The following is a 23,951-nucleotide window of genomic DNA, read 5'->3' as shown; positions in this document are numbered from 1 at the left end:
AAAAGCAATGACGTTTCACCTGGCAGATGAAGACAAAAGTCTGCCGACCAGACCATTTGCGGCATCTACAGAACTTTTCAACAAGTTCGTTCATGAGGTCTACCACAAAGGTTGATGTTGAAGCCATGTACAGCTTTTTTACCATTTCACTAACCTAGGAGAAATGGGAAGGAAGGAAAAAATAAAGTTTATTTCTGACCACCAGCTCTCAGAAGTCTGAAATCCCGAATTTCCTCAGGTTACTTTACCAGCTTGTACGAAATCCAGCGGACAGAAGACACTTTATCTGCACAGAGGCTGAACGCGATAGGTCGCAAGTAGTCATAGATGTCTCTGGCACTGTACAGGTCTAGAAGCAAGATCAGCTGCCTGCAGGATGGAAGAACAACCAGGCAGGGAATATTAGAATAATGACAACTTTATCTTTAACTGCAAAAAGAGTCATTTATATGTTCAGGATTGAATTCAAAAGACCCTGTGATGAGTCATTACAGTGTGCTCATTTCATCATTCCTACTCAAGAACGCTACTGTAATAAACGCTGTCAACACACTCCTGTTTCATCAAGCAAACTGTGGGATCCTAAGAAACTTCAGGCTGGACAGAACCTCAAGGAGTTCCTGGTGACCTGCCCTAAACTCTACCATCTTTCCACGATGATGGCAAACAGCCCTGCTGGGACATGGGCCAGCTCCGTCAGCACACTCAGTTGCAGCCCCTCTAGACATGGATGTATCATGAACCACCACTGCATCCTACTCTAAGCACAGAGGCCTGGGAAACCTGAGTGAAGACTGAGGTGCAGAACACAGTACCTCAGCCTTCTCTGCATCTCCCATCACGAAACCACCCACATTCTTCAGCCAGAGCTCTATTTTCCTTTCCTTTATTCTTTCATTGCTGACATAGCTGTAGAAACTCTCATTGCCCCTGACAGCCCTTGCAAGCCTCAGCTCTAGCTGAGCTGTGGCTTTCCTAATATCATGCCACATGCCTGGGCAACGTTTCTAAATGCCTCCTTTGCACCCTGTTGCTGCCTTCACCTCCCGGATAATCTCTTTTTGCTTTCAAGTTGAGTTATGCATTCCCTTCTTAGCCAAGCTGGGCTCCTGATAAATCTCTTTATTTCTGAGCACCGAGATGGACCATCCTTTCATTTGCAGGACACTGTTCTTAAAAATCTGTCAGCTTTCCTGAGCAACCTCACCCTTCAGAGGTGCCTCCCATAAGATTCCACCTACCAGTTCCATGAAAAACCGAAGTCAGCTTACATGAAGTAAAAATAAGTGTCTTAGTGTCATTTTTACACATTTTACAACGATAAAACTAATGAAAATACTCCCAACAATAAAAACAAGCAGCCAGAAAACCCACGTACTCAGCCAGCTCTGCACGGAAACGCCAGTTCCTGCTGTTATCAGTCACTAGGAATTCCTGGAGCTGATAAAGATACTCTCGTCTTTTGTCAAGATGAAGGAGCTGTAACAGGAAATGTAAGTTTGTATTGAGAAATGGAGCTTACGAACCACCAGGCACAAGAGCTTTAAAATACAAGTCATGAACCACTTGTTTTGATTCAAAATAATTAATCTTCAGCAATAGTGTTGCTTTCTGGGCTGAGCTCTATCACGCTTAAGTCAGTAAAATCGCATGGGGCATTATGAAAGCAAAATCTGATCTCGTCTCTACTTGTACTCTAGGAACCAAGAAGGGTAAGTGGTAAAGTAGTGATTTTTAAAGGTTTTATGATTCATGTATTTCAATTCCAAAAATGAGGCAGTTACAGAAAAGTTTGAGAATTCAGTTGCTGCAGAGAGGTTAGAGGTAGCAAAAAGAAATTTAACAGAGTCCCCTAGCACCTGTGCATTGAATAAACAGAAAAGAATGCAGAATATTTGTGATGCAGATGCTAAATACACCCCAGCATTCAACAGATACCTGACTGGGTTCCCATCGAGAGTTATACTGGTGTTATGTTAAACAGCAGGCACACACAAAAATTATTTCATTGGACCAAAGATGGACACAGACGTACCTTCAGGAAGTCATGCAAGTGTTTAAGCACACCTATCCTGACTTCATCTAGGTCTTTTAAAAAGCCATTGAACACAGGAACTAAATCTCCAGCTGTAAGCTGGTCTCCAAGGATGACGGCAAGTTCATGGATGGAAAATGCTAGTGTCCGCCGAACTTTCCACTGAAATAAAGAAATGAATAAATTGATAAATAATTTTCATCTATGGATCATCTGGTATGTTCTATTTCAAACTGACAGTCAGCATCTTTGCTGGACTTAAGAGAGAGTATTTACAAATCCAAGACAAATGATAGTCTTGTTTCCTGCACCTGAATTATCTCGAAATTCTTCGTCTCAAATCTTTTTGCTTAAATCAGTCCCACGCTACCATTCTTTTACTTGTGTAACTTATAAAACAGAGCAAAAAATATAGCCCACACTACTTCAGCTGGCATCTTTTAGCTTCCCTAATAGGTAAAGATTCACCCACAGAGAGCGCCCAGGAGTCCAAGGACTGGTAAGTTGATTTTCACTCAATTTGTTGAGTGAAAGCTCCATGTTATAATTTTTAAAAGCATCTAGCTGTGCCATTAAGTAACATCTCTTCTTTAGCACCTTCCAATTATTATGGGTACTATCCTTTTACCTGGATTTGGTGATTCAGTCTTAACCCAGATGAGAGTGGCGATGAAACCGAACAGTTTTGAAAAGAGAGTAATTTATTTTTATGTATGTTTTTAATTTATTAGCTGGTTGCTTTTAAAGGCTGCAGAACAGTTAGGAAAATATGAGCAATAGCCATGTATAAAATTACTCACTACGTATCACCGAGAATTGCTGCTCTGACATCGCAAGCAGCAAGTTCAAAAGAGGTGAAGTAGTCTGAGAATGCCTCAAAGAAAGAGACAATCTCCAAAAAAGGAAGGAACGGAGGACTGGGAAACAACTGCGAAACAGTAAAATGCACAAAGCCACCTCCTCACCACCTGACAAGGAAAATGCTGCTATTTCCAGCCTTTGTTTTTAAACCAGCGACGCTGCGTTGTGATAGTGATGCTATCCCCCTTATGACTAACTGGATGCAGCATCAAAAGGCCACCAGATCCTGGCGTGAGGCTGACTCACCGAGCTCCAGACATGCCCGCACGGGCACATGGCTGCTCACACACAGCCCCACAGCCCGGATTCTCAGACCGAGGAGAATCACAAGCACTGCCGTGAGATCTCAAGCAAGCAGAAGAGATCCAAGGCCTTTCCTCACGTTTCCAACAGAGATCCAGCTCCACCAATGCACTCCAACTGCCCCATTTCCTTGTTGCCCGAGCACCACACACCCCCAGTTATACTTTAGCTCATTATATGAACACCTAACATTAGCAACAGGGAGCTCCACATAAAAAGCAAAGCAACCAACGCCCACTAAACAAGAGAAATGATCCTAAAAGTTCCTGTTATTCTTTTTTCGGATTTTCTTGAGCTTACCTGCATGTCAGACGCCAGAGTCTCATAGGTGTCTTTCAAGCAGTGCCAGTTCTGCCTGCCCAATGTCAGCGCCACGCCTGGCAGGCTGTAGGCACAGTGTTTGGCGATCTCAGTATCAACTGTTTGTGCGCGAGATGGATCGGTCATGGATAAATACTGATCCAGCAAGGCCTGAGGTACAACATCCTACAGCAAGAGAAGGGTAGAGAGTTGGTATCATTTTCAACACAACCTCCAAAGTTGATTAAGATTCCAGGAACACCATCAGCAGAACATTTTTTCCACAACTGTAGAGAATTATTTCACTGAAGGCTCTTAATAAGAACGCAGAAGTTTTTATATTTCGTACAATGTTCCACCAAAAAAGTTCCCAAGAAATGATGACATGCCTGGGGGCTATCAGAAAATATACAGACCGACAGAACAGATGAGTGGTGGGTGGATCACTGTCTACTTCGGCAAAGCAGGAGGTTGAAGAGACTACATTTTTACCTTTCCACAAACACTCAGTCTCACAGGCTGTACAAATTGCCTATTTTAACTCATCCATAAAATGAGCAGAAAAGCAAACGTTTCAAAAATTGTTTTGCTGTTCCTCTCAAAAGCTTGTCTTTTGGGGGAAGAGGAGAAACACGAATTAAAATCCTATGGTTGGGAGGAACTGGGAGACAGAGTATAGTCACCATGAAGGAAAAGGTTTCTCCAGAGGCAGAGAACCCTGATGAAGACCCATCTTTCTCTCCACCAAGGAAATTAAAGCATCTGAAACGAACTTTTTTGAAAGCCTCTGTGTTGTTTTCACCCCCGCCTTTGCTTCAGCTGTTGTCACTTCATCTCAGGCACTGACTCTGCCCAGGAGCATTTCCCTAGCAGGCAGCTGCTGAGCAGCTCAGCTCCCAGCAGCAGCCGGAGCGACTGAGGCTCCCACTCAAAGAGTCGCGGTGTGCGGGGTGTCGCACGTTATACTGAACTCCAGAACAACAAAAATTCCCTCAGAGAAAAATGACAGAGACAGCTTGAGCTTAATGAAACGCTTTCACACCTTCTCTTCAAAAAGCTTGTCACGGGGTGAGGGTGGTTCCACTCAAAACATTTAACAAAAAACCTCGTTTCCTCAATAACCTAATTTCCGTGACAGAACGGCTCCCACAGAAAATGAAACCCAACAAAACCAGAACCTGGAAGCCTACGATAGTTGTTCTTGCATCAAAAAAAACACTGTCATCTCTTATACTTAATTAAAACAGAAACAACTGCCAAATTAAGCCATTATCTCTGGAAACACTGAGTATTTTTAAATTACTTACTTGAGAGGTTTGCCATATTTTAGAGAAATTACATACAAAATGACTTAATGAGACTGACTGCCTCAGACTGACAGCATAAAAGAAGTCTCCACATTTATTTAAAAATCCTACTACTCTGACATATGCAGGAAAAACAGAAATCCCAGTCATTTACCTGTACTTTGGATTTTCGTTCTTCATCAGGACTGAAACTACTATTGGTGCTCAAATCCGAGTCATTATGGATATAGTGAAGTGTGGAATCCATGTTCTATTAAAAACAGACAAAAACACAGAAATACATTTAAGGATTAAAACAAAACCGTCAACATCAGGCACTGCTACCCTCAGCTCAGGGTCTTTGTCTTAGATTAAAGAAATGCATGTTTTACTATCAAGTCCAATTCTGATGCAGCCTGAAATCAAAAGTCTTATTAGATAAATCTTTCTGCTTTAAATTTCAAACAAGGACTCCTCCTAATCTGCTCCATTTTGGTTCTGAAGGAAGGCAAAATCACAGGAGAGGAGTACTTTTGAAACTGCATTAAGGAAAATGTAAATAACATGTGGGTCACATCGCTTCTTCCCCGAAGGGAAAACGAGAAAGCATCTGTAGTGGATTTTGTTGGATTTGGTGCTTTGCATTTGTGCTAGGAAAAGGTCAAAATAAAGCCACTCTTACACACAGGAGTGGAAACTGATGACGCTGTTGCTCCTTTCCTGGAGGTGATTACTCTATAATCATCTCCACAGATGAGCTTCACCTTATAAAGCAGTGCCCGAGTGGACAATGGCTGTTGGCACCAGTCTTCAAACCTCTCAGCAGTTGTTTTTTTTTAAGCAAATTGTTTTTTTTTGGCAATCACTCGAGCATCCTGGGTGCATATCTGTGCCTCAAAGATAAAGACGAAGGCTCCAAGTCTGTTTCAGAACTGGAATATGATGCAAAAGTTTGATGTGCTATGATCACCTGTGTCACTTTCTGGATCAGTGGAGTCCTCCAAATGCAGTGAGCTTTGCATCAACAGCTTGTGAATTTCAAGAAGTATGAGAAGAATATTTGAAACGCAGCTCAGGCTGCTGTCTGGTAGAACAGGGCGAAGACCTTTGTGCCTGGTATGATCCAGATTATCTATAAACACCGCAGGGTGAGCTCTCAGATCAGCATAAGCTCCAAAAGCATGCCAGCTCTGCGAGCTGTTCAGATCTGTTTGATAACAAGACCTTTCAAAGAACTATAAGCATCTTCAAAAAAGCACCCAGGATACCACCTGCCTTCCTTGCTTTGACTTCACACACTTGCTTTTCCCTCATCCATGACCTGCTTTCATCCAAGCACTGATTTTCAGCATCACCTCTGTTCCTGCAGGTGCAATTTAGCCTCTATTTCCTCCGTGTTACCTGCACACACTGAATTGAAGAGTGCAGAGCCAGGACATAAGAATTTAGCAGGATTTAGTCTTAAACTTTCTGCATCCCAAACTGGTGAGCAACCACCTCCGAGATGCCAACAGTCAGGGCAGAAAGCCAACACACAGAGAGCAGGGGCCAGTCCCAGGGGTCCAGATTGGAGCCCCCAGCCTCCTTGTGGCACCCACCCTCTTCTTAGAGGGAGGTACGTGAGCCCGACAGAGATGGGCTGATTGTATTCGAGTTTCCTATCTCTTTATTCGCCTCCTCTTGCTCCCTCTGCCTTCAACCAGAAAGAGGGGATGCCCACGCTCATCCTCTGAAATCTTACAGAGAGCAGACAACCTAAAGAAAACTAAAATGGCTGTTCTTAAGAAAAAAATGAAAGGAGGAACCTCACACTCAACCAACACGTTACATTTATGTTCCAAAGCCTTATATGCTATCTTCATTATATCTTTTTTTTTCATTTAAATAGAGAATCTCTAACATTTAGCTCTAACTCACTCAGGAGCCTATACAGCTGGAGGAGGACAAGCAGTTTGATTTTGCTTTGTGTGCAGAACTGTGAAGGCTGCTTTCAAATATAGAATACTCTAGCCTGATTTTTCTAAAGCTCCCAGTTCAGTTCCCCTACCGATTCTTCGCTGCACCGAGACATAAAACAAAATAAAAATCAAAACGAAGCAACAACAAAAAGACCTCAGCCACCTGCGAAAATCAGAGCTCTCTTCACTGCCAGAGGCAACAGGCCACTCGCCCAACAGATCACAGCTTGATGCCCAAATTCTAGGTCACCTCTGTGACATCCCTTCACTTGTAAAATGAGCGTTTGGTTCAGGGCCAGAAACAAACAAGGAACTGGCAGATCACGAGCGTCCTTTCAAAGAGCAAAATTGAAGCATGTGAAAATAATGTATACCAAAAACGTGACACGTTCTTACGCTTTCTGTCAGCACCCTGCTCTGTAAAGCACTAAAATGCAAGCACAGGTCCCTCTGAACAAAGACTACCCTCATTATTCCCCAAAACTGGAAGGACAGAAGATTCATTCACGCTATCCTTTTCCAGGTTAATATTAAAAAATTGACTACAAAGGATGCTGTGATAAAGAAACACATCAAGCAGGGTATCAGGATTTGGGACGTGTGCTTTTGGTTTAAAAAAAGGACACAACAGGTTTGTAGCATTACATTATGACTGTGTATACAGAGCAGTACCCAAACAAACACAACGTTCCTCCACTCACCAAATGTTTTTGGGTTCTACGGTCCAACAGCTTAGATGAAACGTTAATTATCATCTAGAAACACTGCTCTAATTAAACAGGGCAGAAAAAGTCTGCACTGGGCTGACGTCAGCTCCTGGACTTCTCACAGACACTTATCAAAATGTCATCTGCACATGCCATTTACGCAACACGGTTCAACAAATCACTTGTTGTAGATAATGGAAATTGTATTTGGGAACCATTGCTTTCTATTTAATTACAAGTTGCAGAACTACGTGCAGTGACCAGTTGTTTTTGACGTAGTGTTTTTGACACTGTAGGTAACAGAAAATTAAGAGTAGTAGTATCAAATACCACAGACTTCAGGCAGGCAGGGGACAGTGGCAGAATGGTGAAGAAAGAGGTGCAAGAACAACCAAAAAAAAACTTCAAAAGTTTTCCAATTGCTAGAATAGTTTCTCTTTCCACCATCCACACAACATCCTACATTTCAGGTCCTGAACTTCTCTAAACTACCATAAAACCCTTCTCCAAGGAGCATGGAAACAACCTACCTCTTTCTGCACACCACAAAAAAAAAAAAAGAGGGAGCAAGGGAGGGCAATGCAGTGGGTACAGTCACTTACTGTCAAGCAGGACTCTGTTTTAAGCAAGGCACTTGCACAGTAATAAGCTGCAGTAGTATTAAAACATCTTAAATTATGATAGTCACAACAAAGATGTTAATGGAAACAATTTCAAGAATTTATCTGGATAAACACAAACCCAGGAAAAATAAAAATCCCCCAAGCGACTCATTTTTATTTTAGTAGCTGGCGTTTCGATACCAGCCAACAAAACCAAACATCACGCCAGCCAAAGGAGGAAGCTTTTGACTGCAATTCCTGCACAAATAGAGAATCCAGCTCCATTACTGCAGCCCTGGAAATCTGAGTGGGGAAAAAAACAGAAGCACAAAGCACGCATCTTACCTCAACAGCGTCACCGATTAAAGGCACGATATCACCCAGGATAGGTTTAAAGTTCTGTTGGTCACTGATGGTTAGCTCAGCCTGGGACTCTGTTCCCTTGCCCACGCTGCCCGTCGTCTCTTCCTGAGGATCCAGACTGGATGCTCTGAGTGCAGCAGACAACACCTCCACTTGTGCTGCAGCATAGGAAAAAAAAGAAAACATGAGGGGCTGAGCTGCAATAAACTTTTAGCGAAGCCACAAAGCAACTTTTAGACATTGACTAATAACTTGAAAAATGGCTGAAGAGCTACACAGACAACGAATTCAAGATCCTTGACCGATAGTAAGTCCTGCTCTGGGGACACGTAACGTTAAAGACAAGGTAGATAAATGCTCCATTCTTTTCCTCAGGAAAAACAACGGTACAGTTCTGTAAAATTGTGTCTTTAAAGCAAAAAGAAAAAAAAATGAAAACAAAACCCAACCAACCAAAAACCCCAGGAGCAGGAAACTGCTGTTGTGGCAGGAGCAGTAAGAACCTCAGTCCATATTAAAGGTGAAGTCTTTGGGACAGAACAGCACATGAATACCAACATAGGTGTAGGGTACTTTGTGGGAACTGGGGATAAGAGAGGGAAAAGTAATTGAGACAAAGGTTGAGAACAGGTTTATTCATACTGAAAGGGGCTGCAGATTTCAGTTCTAAGAGACTGTCTTTTTCTCTCTCTCTGACCACTAAATTCTCAAGTTCCCATAGCAATGCCAGCTGGATCTATGTAGGGAGGCCCTAGACCCCAGAAACTGTGCAGGACAGTTTTTTTATACTCCTTGCGCCCTCCACACCACTAAGGCAGGCTGCACTGCTTGATGTCCTCTCATCAGAAGGTGCGATAGCACTTCTTCCTCTGCCATCCACTCTTTTGAAAGAGATCCAGCAGTTCTGAGACTCTGCTGCTTTCCAACCCTCTGCTTCCTGCTAATTAAAAAAGAATAAGATAAAAAACCCCACAACTTCTGTTGAGCAATGTTCCTTGGGTATAGTCTGACTGAAGCTGATCAGTATCACGAGCAACCTTCCCTGCAAGCAGCATAATGTTCAGTGCAGATCGATTTATGTTGTCTTCTTTTCCTCCACCTCCCGAGCCATTACATTTACCCAGCCGTCCAGCAGCTCTGCTCAGCAGACAAATGGCTTTCCTAAGGTTTCTTAAAGGCTACACTCATTAAATGACAAACAACACGCCTGTGGTCCAATCTCACTTTGCCAGACCAAGTTACAGAATCTCTTCCTCCAGTTTTTTTGATAGTTACCAACAAGAATTAGTCAAAAAGTTGGGCTCATCTGTAGATAGAAGGCATTTCTTGAGTTGTAACTCGACACAATCTCAGCTAGGAAAAATTGTAAAAGACTCAGCTGGTTGACTGGTGAGTCTAGGTGAGGTCTGACAAGCAGAAGCAAAGATGATTCCTTTCGATATGCAATGCCTGCCCCAGAGCTGGGTCAAGTTTCTAAAATATCTGGAAGATTTTCTTTCCCTAAAATTACTGTAATTCACCTCAACAGGAAAAACCTACGGCAAACCAGATGCTTAGAAAACGAAGCCAACACCATAGCAATAATTCCACCAAAAAAAAAAATTCCTAACATAGTAATGCACCTTTCATGTATAATCACAGCATAGCATTAGGAATTTCACAGTAGAAGTCTTAAGATTAACAAAAGCTTGCTCCAACTTCTCTATTCGAGTGTTACTTCACTGACAATAATCCTCAGAACCTCAGGGTCCACGAGAGTGAACGGGATCGAGGTCGGTAAATTTCTTCAAAACAAATCAAATGAGGAAAAAAAAACCACACTCACATACAGAAAAAAGCAAAACCCCAAAATCCGCCAACCAAAACAGGTGGACATTTCAGAGCCTTTGCTAAGGCCAGCCAGATTGCTAGTTTATTCTCATTTAGAGAAACCAAACAAGAAAATTAAATGGAATTCTATCCTGCCACACATCGAGGAGACATTTTTCATGAAGGCTTCTTTCACAAAGGACAAGTTCAAGAAAAAAAGAAAAGAAGTACCCTCCTCTCCTTTTCAGTTAAAAGTCAAGACAGCCTTCCGCCTTGACTGGACACCACAAACTGCTTAAACCCTGAGTATGTGTGGAAGGCACCAAATGCCTCCCTGTTTTTTTTGAATGCTCCTCCGTAGGTCCTGTCACACCCAGGGCAACTCCAAGGCTGCCAATTCACTGGAAAGTGAATTACCTGAAATCCATAAATATCTTAAGGTCCTAGCCAAAAGAAAAGCCAAATCCACGTAAGACTAGGAAGTGATGGAGTAAAGCAGGACAAGAAACAGAGACTGCTTGTGTGAGTATGTGCTCATGTTTGCAAGGCTCCAGGCCTTGAAGATCCTGAAACTCAAGAGCATCCTGATGAGCTGTCTTCTCTTCTGGGGCACATCCCCTCATCGTGGCATCACACCCCCTTCTCACTGCAGGGGCTGCTTCTCCTCCCCTTCTTTCACAAAGAGTTTGCACTGCTAAGACAGTCAGTGTTCACTGGAACTTAAACCATCCTCTAATTAATTATTTTTTCCTTTGACTTCAGGTTCAGGCACTTTTTAGCAAGGAACTTTTTACTCTTGGTTACTGCACCCACATCCTAAAACAACTGGCACAACCTTTGGATTCAAAAATCCTTTTTTACCTGGCCTTATTACACTCTCTGGTTATGGTCCTCAGGAGTTTCTGCCCCTTCAATATACTGCACTGCTGTTGTATGTTTCTCCTGATGTTTCACGAGAAGACACGAGTATTTCTAAGTGGCACTTCTTCTTTCTTGTGCCTTCCCCCATGAAAGCAGCACCTCTACACAACGTACAGGGGCGAGGTGTGAAGTAGAGGGGGACGTGGAATATAGGAAGAAAGGGAAATGGGAAAAAAAAAAAAAAAAAGGGAAGCAGGAGGGGAAACGTGTATGGAGGAAGGGATTCAAGTGCAAATGTCCAGTGGTTCCTGTGGCTGGGTATGCAGGGAGAAAAGAGACAGACAGACTGAAGTCAGGGGGAAGGGAAGAGGAAATTCACTGCATGCTCAGTCTTTGCTGTCAAGAACCAGCCGCCTCACTGCACAAAGCTCATAAAAAAGCAGTGGCTGGTCTCAGAGGAAAAACATACAAACCCTAAGCGACACTTGGGACCGGGACTGTTTGGCAAACACTTGGAGGACAAGTGATGCTGAAGATGACAGTAACCTGTGAAATTAAGAAATTTTGTAATATTGCCACGAGGATAACAAATTGAGATAAACTTCAGACTGAATATTTAAAGCACTGCTTTGCAAAAACAGCCTCAGATGATTACGATAGAAGTATTCCTCCTTGTACTGCCAGAAGCAAGGAGGCAGGGGCAGGGCTCCAAACTTCTTGTCCACCCCCCCGTTACCACAGTATGCAGAGTGTAAGTCCCAAATCATGGGCATTAAGTCAGCTACTAACAGATTCAGGTCTGGACACCCATCGCTTTATGTATGCTTCAGTGTTTCAGTGCTCATTCTATCAGTTTTGGTCTCATTTTTTATGCCTCAACGCACTGCTAAATTAAAACTGCAGTGTAAAATTAAAAGCAACGCTACCCAGTCAAAACAGGCGTGTTGTGAAGTTCTGGCTTCTGAAGTATTTGGATGAAATTATGAGAGCACATGCGAGGGAAAGAAGTGAACCAAGCAGTTCTGCACTGAGCGCAAGGTGTTCAAGTTGTGTTTCATGGGGCTTCAGTACACAGCCTCGACCAAGTCAGCGGTTCTGAAGGGTCACTGAGTAATTCAGGCCAAAACAAAGAAACAAACCAGAATAAATGGCCCTGGTAACCCCAGTTCAAAGCCTTCCTAAACTCGTGGGCACTTGGCACTCATGGTGTTGACAATCTAGTTTCCTTCTCCTGAAATGCACCAGCACAGGTCAGCAACGGGACAGAACACCTCTCGGCAGAGGGGCAAAAAAAGAGCTACAAAACAAGGCTCTGGGACAAGACGTGAGAACACTCGACAGAAACAACCCCGTAACACAAGTCTGGATACACAACACATTGCCTACATCAACCTTAATGAAAACTGTTTAAGGTGTGCTCTGTAACTGGACAGAACTGTGTGAGAGTTTTAACAGTGGCCTTCAGAGACGGGTTATTTAAAGACTGAGATCATCAGTAAGGCTGATTTTTTTTCCTCCTTCCTTTGAAAGACAGACTGCCCACAGCGTTCTTAAAGTTTTAAAAAGAAATTTTTTTTAAAATCTGCTGATTTTACAATAGATCAGCCAGAAGTAACCCAAAGTGGATCTGAATCATATTCTTAGCGTATCACCCAACTAACAGAATAAAAAGCAGTTCAAAGCAGTAACAGCTTGTTCTAAAACATCTGGTTTTCCCCACTCCAAACTTTCCCCCTTTTTTCCTTCCTACTTTTTCTTGTATAGATGCATGCTTTCCTCTAGGGATTCTTCAGCTTCAGAATCATTTGCTTTCTTCCTCAGTCCTCTGGATTTTTCTAGCTGTAACCCTCAAAGTTGACGTGCCTTAAGATTTATTCAGCATATGAGTTCCAAGGACACCTATCTCCAGGAGGTAGGCGTGAAACAGCCACATCGTTTTAGCCCAGGAGGCATCTCTGAGGTGATACCGTACCAGCCAGTCAAGCTTTTAAAATGCAAGATGTGTGTTCACTTCAAAAAACTCATCTTGGATCAATTTTCCACTTGGCACGCTGAAGTAGACAACATGAGACTGCAATAATCAAGATCTTATAGAAAAATGGATGAGACTGATTCATTAAGAACAAAATAGGCAACTCATAAAATGAAAGTCAAGTTTCTCGTATTTTGGTATTGCAAATAACCTTTATCTGCTTTGTTTTTGCATGTGTGCTAATTACAAAATCATATCGCAACCTACAGCTTATACCGCTGAGCCATCTATTTGATTGCACTGTCAAAACAGGCAGTTAAAATTTTATAGTGCTAGGTGTATTCAGTTTATGGAAGGGATTATGCTACCTTGAGATATTTTTACACAAATGCAAGTTCCCTTTTGGTACATCATCGCTTCTCCCACTTAAATCAAAATAGAAATGAGTTCTTCAGGGACAAGGAGAAAGTAGCTCTGCTGACTCTGAGACAAGGTTCAAGCCCAAACTGCTAACACAACACACACACACATCTCAAAACACTAAAAAATGCTTCAGTATCTTTACAATACCTTTTACGTCTGGATCGTCTATGTGGGGTTCCAAATTTTCTATCATTTCTTCCAGCTCTTTCCTTGTTGCCATAGGAATGTTTGGAGACACTGGCATTGTGAGTTCCTGAATTTCTCTATCGAGTATTATCTCGGAGGTCTGCTGAAGCTCAAAGTCAATATCTATCTCGGGAAGTGGAGTCCTCCAGAAATGAAAGGAGTTGTACAGTTCCTGCTCTGAAAGAGAGGTTTCCTGTGAGCTTCGCCCGGCCTCCCGCAGTCCTGCTGTACAGCGATGAGAACTTCGCTCGTTCTCGTCAGCCGTTTCCCCGCACGGTTCTGAGGATGAAGTGCAATGAAAGGGTGACTCCGCCTGGAAATCGCTTTCCCGCTGGGAGTGATTCGCCACTGCGTTTTGATCTCCCACGGCATTTTCAAGTTTTCTTGCAAAATCATCACTATCGACGCGTGAAGACAGATCCCCTGCTCTGTTGTGCTCATCCTCTGCTGTGACATCTTCTGGGGTTCTGATTTGTTCACTGCTGAGTGACAAAGCAAACAGACTATTTAAAAAATAGTCTTAAAGTTGCAAACTTTTTGAAAATTCATAAAAATACTATCAGCCTGTTATTTATCACATGAGATTTACTTACAGCATAGCAAAATTCATCACAGAACCAAAGGATAATGGTTGAGATTAGAAGGGACTTCAGGAGGTCATCTGGTCCAAGCCCCTTGCTCAAGCAGGGACACCTTGGCCACATTCAGAAAGGTTTTGAAGAAATCCAAGGAGGAAAGCTCCTCAGCCTCTCTCAACAGCCTGTCCCAGTGCTCAGTCACGCTCACAGCACAGAAATGCTTCCTGATGTTCAGAGGGAAGCTGGGCTCCAGTCTGTGCCCACTGTCTCTTGTCCTGGCACTGGGCACCACAGAAAAGAGTCTGGCTTCACCATCTTTATACCTTCCCTTCAGGTATTATACATGAATAACATCCCCTCCCGAGCCTTCTCATCTGTAAGCTGAACAGTCCCAGCTCTGTTTATCCTGTCCTGACAGGATAGATGCTCCAGTCCATCATCCTCCAGCCCTTCGCTGGACTTCCTCCAGTTGCTCAGTCTTTGTCAGGTTTGCGAGAACTGAGCACAGCACTTCAGATACATCCTTACCATTGATGAGTAGATGGCAAGGATGATCCTTCCTTGACCTGCCAGAAGCATTCCTAAATGCAGCCCAGGATACCATTAGACTTCTTTACCATAAGGGCACGTTGATTCACGTTCAATTTGGTGGCCACCAGGACCCCCAGGACCTTTTCTGCTTTCCAGAGCTGCCTTCCAGCCAGGCAGCTCACACCACGTGCTGGTGCCTGGGGTTGTTCTTCTCCAAGTGCTAGACTGTGCACTTCCTTTGCTCAACTTCACAAAATTCCTGCCAGCCCGTTTCTCCAGCCTTTCAAGATCCCTCTGGATGGCAGCACAACCCTCTGGTGTCTCAGCTGCTCCTCCCAGTTTTATGTCACCTGCAAACTCACTGAGGGTGCACCTTGCCCGGTCATCCAGATCATTACTGAAGATGTTGAACAGAACTGGACCCAGTATTGATCCCCTGGGGCACACTGCTAGTTACCTCTAACTAAACTTCATGCCACTCATCACCAGCCCCTGATCCTGGCTCTCCAGCCAATTTTAAATCCACCTCACTGTCCACCCATCCAGCCCCATAAGTCAACAACAGCTTCTCTGTGAGGATCTTATGGAAGATGGTGTCAAAAAACCTCACTGAATTCTACGTAGACGATATCCACTGCTCTCCCCTCATCTACCAGGTCAGTTACTTCATCATAGTGTACTGTAAGGTATTTGCAGGCATCCTAAATTAATGAATAATTCCGTATTTTTTGTAAATAACTGAAAATTCTGCTCAGTAAGATGAGAAGTTCCCAATTTTTCCAAGATTTATGCAGGAAAGTTAACTTTCTGAACTTGCAGTTCACATAGAAGAAAAACAAGGAGAAAAAAAAATAATCTGTAGATTTAGGAAATTCTTTACCTGTTTTCCTGTGAAGAACCATGGTCCTCTGGGTTTTTACCATCTTCTTCTTTAAAATACTGACCACTGCTGGATGGATTGGCAAAAGTTGATATGAAAGGCCCCAGAGATTGAAAAGCAGCTTGACGGACCTAGTGGAAAGGGTCCAAGAAAAAAAAAAAAAAAAAAGTTTTATAAATAGTGCTGTCCTACAAAACCTAAGAGATCACTGTTAGGAGGACCTAAGGGTTGTAGGTCTTTGAAGGAAAGCAACAGCAGAGGCTCTTTTCTAGAAAAGCAAGCCAGCTGTATATCTAGACTGATAGGTGAAAAATGTTAAGAAAAAACAGCATAAAAACATTTAAATCACAAATAACTGTATGTTGACAGGCCCATTCCCCACAACCAAAGAAATTATTTAAATATCAGAAGTATAAATTTGAAAGCTCAGTTAAGAATTTTAATGACCTGGAAGGAAAGAGTTGTGGTGTGGCAAACACACATTTCAGTATCATGAATTTGACTGATGACAAGCTTAGTATTTTTTTCCCTTTCTAGTTCATTACATCCTTCATTTGCTCCTCTCCTTTCTCCTGCTATTTATTCTTCCCCTCCCACCACTGATCCTATCTATGTTCATATCTATTATTAGATTAATTCTGCTGGGCCACACCTTGCATGACTTTTTTTTTTTTTTTTCAACACAGCTTGTAAAAGTTCACTTTTGGCTCTTTAGAAGTAGTCTGCTCAACAACCTGAATGTTTGAAGAGTAGACCTTGAGGACAAAAAGGAGATGGTGATAGGGACCTGAGAAATATCGATAAATAGCATCTAGTTTTTTAGATCTGTTGATGATTTTTAGCAACGTGAAGTCACAGGTAGTTCTGTGGCTAAGAAAAGCTGTCCTAGTGACATAATTTTTCTTACATACAGTGGAAATGTGAGGAAATCTTTATGCCTATTGACAAACTAAGCATTCCAACAAGAATTGCTCAAGATGTGCGAAACCTGTGGTATCCATACCTACGGGGAGAAGTTACACACGGAATACCACAGTAAAAACCTTAAACCGTAACAGTTATTCAAGAAATAAAAAGCAGTTCTTACCCATCGTGAAGGGTCACTAATCAAATTAATAAAAAGGGTTGACAACTTCGTCCGTCGGACTTCTTGTGATGTTGCACAAGAAACAGCCATGAAGCATTCAGCGCAGGCTTTTCGAACTCCCCACACGTTGTCAGAGCAGAGCTGGAAAAACCTCGGCAACTGTTCAGGACATAGCAAGTTTGCAAGTCTTAGCAGACAATATTTCTTTCAAAGTGGGTTCTTTTTTCCTATCCACTTCCTTCATCACGTTCTCTGCCCTCATACTCAACAGATGCATTAGTTTAACTAACCTCACATGACAAAGAACACGCAAAACAGCATTTTTCGTTATGGAGAGAGATTCCCAACATTTTTAAGAACAGTCTAGCTACGTGATATTGCTTTGACATACTAATACCCACTTTTTTTTTTTTTAATACTCCAATTGTTCCTTCTACAAGGTTTTAATCCAAGTTCTTGACATGTATCACTAAGATGGCATCTGTGTAAAAGAAATCAATTTACGTCCCTACTTAAGAAGCATGTAGGATGTAAATCTGAGCAAAGATACTCCATTATCAAATGGCTTGAATCACACAGTACCTAAGGAAAATGCAGCAAATACTATAAGAAAATAAGAAACCTTCTGAGGATCAGACTAGGTCTCGTTTTCTCAATCTCTCATTGCATTACGGACATTAGCAGACACACTCCTGCCTACTTCTTGCCTTTTTGAATTTGCTGGCACTCTGTCTTTACAACCTGAAGTATTTTCTTTGGTCAGTTTTAAACCCTTCTCTTAGGTCTAGTACCTCTCAGCTCTAGATTGTGTGATTTGGCCGGTAAGAGGTCTGTATTCATGGTAACAGTCTTCAAAGATTTTGCAAACCTCAGTCAAAACATCCTATCAGTTAAACTAAGAGTTTAACAGCATTTTAGTCTCTCCTTACCATGGAAACATAGCAGTTTCCTAATAATTTCAGTTGTCCTTCTGTATACCTTGTCTAACTCCACTACGGACTCTTATTAAAAAGAAAAAACCTTTAAGAGATGGTGGCTTACCAGCATTTCTTCAGTGGCTTGCTGCCCAACCACACTGCAGATATCTCCAAAGTTGGCTGCACATACCTTGCAGACAAAATGAAAGACATAACTACTAAAACAATTGTTTTAATACAGCATGAAAAGTCTAAACAGCTTTTAAAACCATAAAAGCAGTTTTGGTGCTAACTCAAAATCAGCCACTTCCCCAGTCCATCAATTTCTACAGTTTAAAAATAATAATGATAATAAATAAAAATGATAAAATAATAAAAAATCTTCAACTTTCATCAGCCTTTTAAAAATCATTAAAGGAGCACCCCAAAACTTAAGTGAAAGCGAAGGAAGATTAAATATGTTCAAAGTGCTGTCAGATGAAACACCCCAAGCAATTATAAAGAAAAAGAAGTTATACAATGGCAGGGTGAAACCGAAACACAGCCTCAGCACCTAAGTTCCATGATAAAATACTGGTTTGCTTCATCTTAATGAGTATCTTTAATTCTAAGTACAAAGCTATGAGCTCAGGTAGCTGATGCTTTATCAGGTACAGCTGGGTCACATTTTCATGGCTACCTGCACAATCATAAGGACATACGGCTTCTTTCTTTGTTTCTGATAATAAAAGTAGGTACTCTGGAAAAAAACCTCAAGTGTCAAATACACAATCTGTGGAAAGACAAGCTACAAAAAAAAACCCATAGCTTTCACTTACAAATGTCACAAATGAAATCTAGCAGGACAATGTCATTTAGACAAAGGCAAGTCCCAAGTTGATGACACTCCTTTCACAGATAAACCAGACTAGATGCTGATAATTCGTACCTTACGAACATGAAACATTCTGCAGTCACAGCACATCTCACAAAACCTGGGAAGAACAAGTCGTTCCGTGATGTCTTTTCCCACCATGGAGGCCATTTTGCACATTATCTAGTGGCAAGACAGACAATAATTAGGAATGACTGCACAAGACAATTCCGTGTCAGTTAAGCAGAGCCTTTTTACATTTACTTTTTATTCTGATACAGAAAACTGAGAATTGTGAAAAATATTGGAAGAAATCTAGCTCTTGAATTGAAAAGGTTTGGCCACTCCTACAAAAAAGCTTTTTTTTTTCCCCCCTTCCTTTTATCTTTTTCTTTTTTAACCTTCTCCCTGCTATAATGCAATGCAGTTGTAGGAGACATTGGCCTTTCAATGAGTTAAATCAGAATGAAAACCAATTAAAATAAGTGAGCTCTCAGAAATTACATGTGTTTTTTTCCAAACTGAATTATAAAGTCAAAAACAAATAAATCAATAACTACAACACTTTCACTATTCCAGTACCTGAGGAATTTTGACAGTTAACATAAAAGTATTGACAATTAATATGGTTAAATGACTTCTACATCTCCTGTATGATTTTAAAATTAATTACAGTAGTTGATATTGGTTACCTCTAATTCCTTAACATAAAATTACTGAGAAAAATTGTATCATACCAAAGAAATGTATCATACCATACCAAATATATCATACAAAGAATCATATCATACCAGCTTTACCTTGTTCTTTCATTCTGATTTTTACAATTTTTTTTAAAAGAAGGTAGTCTAGAAGAATTTTAACTTCCCTAGTCATATCAGCATACCTACTTAAATTCATTTTTTATACTAATAAATACTTAGTTTAGTACAGAAACCTTTCTCAAGTTTCAGTATCTTCAAAACAACAAAGATGGGTAAAGCAATCTCTGCTTTGAATTCTATTCCCTTACAGATTTGCAAGCTTCATCACGAAAGTATTGTAAATTTGGTGTCAAATACCCAGCCAGTTTAGTAGTCCAGCCACATTATGACAGTAAAATATTAATGAGGTTTCTCTTATCCACTCAGAACAAAAAATTCATCCAGCAAAAAACATCAACACAAACTAAAATAATTAAACAGAAGCATTTGCACACACAGCCTCTGCCCTTTCTCCTTTATGAATTATTAATTTGCTTTCTATTTTAATTTGGCACACAGGAATTCTTAATTATCAAGGTTGTATCCAATGCAAAAACAAACAAAAAAGAAGTCAATTCAAATGCTTTTTATTTTGTCTGATCAAAAAAAAAAAAAAAAAAAAAAAAAAATCAATAAAAAGAGCAAATATAAAGACCAAAAGAATTCAAGCATTAAACATTTTCCACTGGTGGAAATTTTCCACATATGCAATTTAAATCTCCATAAAAGAAACCTGCAAAAAAAAACAGAAACCATCAATAGCAGATGCTTTAGGAGTCAATAAAATTACTCCTCAGCTTGTCCAGTTGGGTTTTTCTTCATAGCATATACAAGCTGTCAAGTTTAAGCTTGACTTGTGTAAGACAGCATGGAAAAAAAGTTACGGATTAGTTACGGATAGAAATGTAAATTTTTCTCTCTCCCACCACATTGACGTGCATCTTTGGAAACATGGCAGCATCACTGCAACACCAACCATTCAAGCAAATGCTATGCTGTATAGTTCAACGCTGCTGTTACTTACAGCCACGGCTTCTGTCTTCACATCATCATTGCTGTCTGGAGCTGTCAGATCTATCAGAACAGGGCATACTTTGGTCTCCACATCATATCTCTCTATGAGTTCTTGTTCCAGCAGAACTAACAATGCTGCCTGGCTTGTTTTTCTTACCTGACAGAAGACGACAAAAATCAAACCAAGGAGTTTAAAGAGGTTTGGCTTTTTTTTTTTTTAAAACGTGTTCTAGTATTTTGGGAGCTGTACATACCCACTGCTACACACCTACTCTTTGTGGGACTCAGAGAGAGGAGCCAAGTGTTCCAAAAAAGCTTTTGCAAACACTTTGTGTTTGAAACAAAACATCAGATCCAAGAATGCCGGCTTATTATATACTAATGCAATGCTATTATAAGAGTGTCCGCCTACGTATTTCCCAAAAGTCATGACTGCCATGCCAAAAAAAAAAAAAAAAAAAAAAAGCCCTAGAGGAGAAGCAGCATAGCTAATTGGGAGTAACAGAGTTCTACGGCATGAGGTTCATTAAACAAATCCTTTTTTTTCTGAGATTACTGAGTTTGATAGACAATAAATAACTGCATTTATTTTGACCATGCTTTAAATTCCTAGAGTCAATTCTGTTTTGTTCCATCTAGCAAAAAAAAAAAAAAGTACAAAAATAGGATGACCACTACTAATTGGACTTCATACGTAGTTAACTACTGACACTCAAAAAGTAATTTGATGGAGATAATAATTACTCAATATAACTGTTTCTAGGGGAATTAGTCGTCAGTGCTCTTCAGTATCTGTCTACCTAGCACTGACAAACGTAACATCATGCATTTGCTATCATTTGGGGAAAAAAAAAAATCCAAAGTTACTGATAAAAAGTTTGGAGATGATTCAGAAATTGCTGGAGTCAACTGGAACAATCCAGATAAATTGAAAGCTCATTTATACTACATGAACTTAATACTTGCAAACACAAGGTCACGTGTATCAGTAGAAAAGCATTATGCCTGGTTTTGATACCTACTTTTAATTATGGAAAACCTGGCAAAAGTTAAAAAAAAAAAGTGACTAAAGCTCAGAGTTCTAAATTACTTGAGATAAAACTCCAGCTAGGATTGACTCTAGAATGACTTGGAGAATCCTACAGAAAAGTTTAGATGAGATAATTCATACATGAAGACATAAAAACCACACAAAGTTCTGTGCAAATTCAGCTTATAAAACAGCAATTACTGGATTATTATACAAAGAACTGGATATGAAAGTACGTAACAGTGCTTAAAAAATTGAATTACAACAAGAAGTCAGCTTTTTTGTAACTATTAAATTCCCTTTTTGCCAGAATTTAATTATGTTAGCTTAGAAAAATGACTGTTTGATTTTGTCCGTAAGAACATAATACCATATGAAAGCCCCAAGATCAGAAGAGATCACATTAAGTGAAAAATATTCAAAGTTTTCTTAATGATTTCAGAGTACCATGTACTTCAAGTCATTCAAAACCTTTTTCACTTAAAAATATGACCCATTTATATGATCCTAAATAAGCTAAGTTGAAAAACCTCACAACAGAATTACGTAAAGGAGCTTATAAACTGTTTTTACAAGACACTTACCTGGTTGTTCTGGTCTGCAAGGTACCGTACCACAATAGGTAGCAAGTATTTGGAAAAAGCATATGGGATTGAAGGTCTATTTTCCTGACAAAACATAGCAATATGAGGCACCTGTTCCATCAGTTCTGCCCGCACTGTAGGCTCTGTCAGGGTCAAAATAAAACCAAAAAAGGCATTGTAAATGTTAACATACTGCCAGATATTGCCAGGATAAGCCTTTTCACAGTTCTGTACATACAAACTGCATTCTCAAGTGCTCATTTCAGTGTCTTTACAGTGAGTGTCATTTCAATAAGCACCATCTTCTTGCACAACCAGGCACAAATACACTCTGTACTCCTAACTTCTACAAAATATTTAGCCTTGGCCCATATTATCAATTACAATAAATAAATAAGACACCACCAACAACACAGACACAAAAGAGGAAGTTATCAAAGACTGAGTATCAGAATCCATCCAAATTCCCTACAAGCATCACCTGCTTCCAAGAAAACTGCTATGCAGATGCTAAGTTATCCCAACACTGCTACCACTATGGGAAGAAACGAACTGGTTTCGAACTGTCCTGGCTGCAGCCTTTCATGTGGGAAAGATTCACTAAGCAGGATAACCAGCCACAACCACAGATGCTTTTTTCATTCTATGCTTTTTAAGTCTAGCGATATTCGTGTTACATAGAAATGGTCCTGAGTCCTTCCATTTGTTTCTTAAACCTTTTAGGTAAGTTTTCCATCAGAGTTGGTGACTGGTTCAAGAATACTTAATTTACTTTTTCAATTAAGAAAACGCTGCACTGCTTGAATGAATCCTAATCCCTGCAGAACGGGCTCGTCTATTTGGGGAATGAGAGGAGAAACAAGAAGAAAAATTAAATATGGATTAAATTCCAACTGAGCATTAAAAGAACATATTCAATTGAAGTAGGGCATTACCACATGCCTAATAGTCCACTTATCCACACAAATAAAATAAAATCATTTCAGACCTAAGTACTAAGTATTTCTCTCCTTTCAAAATTTGTTTACATCTGTGGTTACTGCTAGAGAACTGATTACCTACAAGAACACATACTGAAAACCCATCAATTACTCTCAAGTGAAAATAAACTGATTTATAATATTTTAAGAATACTGAAAATTATACTGTTCATGGGATACATGTGCCTTACTATATTTTTACTAAGCAATTGTCCAGGTAAAACTCAATGGCGTGACAGAACCATATTTCCTAGAACACCTGGAATTAACATGAAACATTAAAACCATAACCTTTTGCTAAATGGGAACATGTGATTTGTATTTAACATGGATAATGCATGCAGCTCTTAGCTTTCTTGAGCATTAGTTAGAAGTGACAGCTTAAGACTGAATAAAACAGAACAAAGACAAAGCAAGTACCATGCTTTGTGTAGTCTCTTCACTGAGGACGAGAACAGAATCATACCACACAAAGTTACCAAATGTCTGTTTGCTCCATTTCTTTGACTATAGACTTAAATTATTTTTCCTATAGAAAAAAAATACAAAAAAAAAAAGCTCTGTAAAGTTTATGACCTCCTGACAAAGTTCAAAATACAAAATGAAATCCCAGACAAATCAATACTGAATAGGTTTGCTGTTCATGATAATAAAGAAAAAGTCTCCCAGTCTGCTTTGTTTCTCTTCTTAAAACAATAAAATAAGAACATATATGACAAATGCTTTCTTATTTAATTTCAGTTGTTCTGAAACACGTGTAGGTTGAACTCCATAAGCAATACACGTATGTATACACACATAAGTTGGTACTGAAGAAGCCAGATCTTGAAAAATACTACTCAAACTACATGCAAGTTTTAGTAAACCTGAAATAATGAAAATGAACGGATACCAGAAGATTTGGATTTCAGTTTGAACAGTGTTTGTTAACATTAAACATAACAGTTAACCAAACTAAGCACCTGCATATAATCTTTAATGAGATCATTAATTTTTGAAAGAAAAAAAAAAAAAACCCTATGTATCACATTAACATAAGGGAAGGAAATACTAATTCTTGCTAAAAGGATTATTATTATTTTTCTAAA

General features: G+C 40.2%; 1 protein-coding gene across 9 annotated transcripts in view; it reads right to left on the bottom strand.

Annotated features, from left to right (window-relative positions):
- Positions 1-23,951, bottom strand: part of PPP4R1 (protein phosphatase 4 regulatory subunit 1) — a 55,472-nt gene that overhangs the window by 3,224 nt on the left and 28,297 nt on the right. For 6 of the 9 annotated variants that reach the window (XM_084508286.1, XM_084508285.1, XM_084508280.1 and 3 more), the window contains 14 exons: positions 21,884-22,026; positions 20,280-20,426; positions 18,588-18,695; positions 17,784-17,849; positions 16,743-16,901; positions 15,656-15,786; positions 13,628-14,148; positions 8,398-8,573; positions 4,961-5,056; positions 3,500-3,685; positions 2,036-2,197; positions 1,379-1,479; positions 249-369; positions 20-154 (listed from right to left, as the gene is read on the bottom strand). In XM_084508286.1, the coding sequence (XP_084364412.1) occupies positions 20-154; positions 249-369; positions 1,379-1,479; positions 2,036-2,197; positions 3,500-3,685; positions 4,961-5,056; positions 8,398-8,573; positions 13,628-14,148; positions 15,656-15,786; positions 16,743-16,901; positions 17,784-17,849; positions 18,588-18,695; positions 20,280-20,426; positions 21,884-22,026 (2,252 nt within the window). The remainder of the gene's footprint in view (positions 1-19; positions 155-248; positions 370-1,378; positions 1,480-2,035; positions 2,198-3,499; positions 3,686-4,960; positions 5,057-8,397; positions 8,574-13,627; positions 14,149-15,655; positions 15,787-16,742; positions 16,902-17,783; positions 17,850-18,587; positions 18,696-20,279; positions 20,427-21,883; positions 22,027-23,951) is intronic. The other 3 variants (XM_084508281.1, XM_084508284.1, XM_084508279.1) reach the window with 1 other exon arrangement.

Source organism: Aythya ferina (genome assembly GCF_964211825.1).
Source record: "Aythya ferina genome assembly, chromosome: 2".
Taxonomy (NCBI): Eukaryota; Metazoa; Chordata; class Aves; order Anseriformes; family Anatidae; genus Aythya; species Aythya ferina.
Note: the sequence above shows the minus strand (reverse complement) of the source record. Positions and strands in the feature narration are given on the sequence as shown.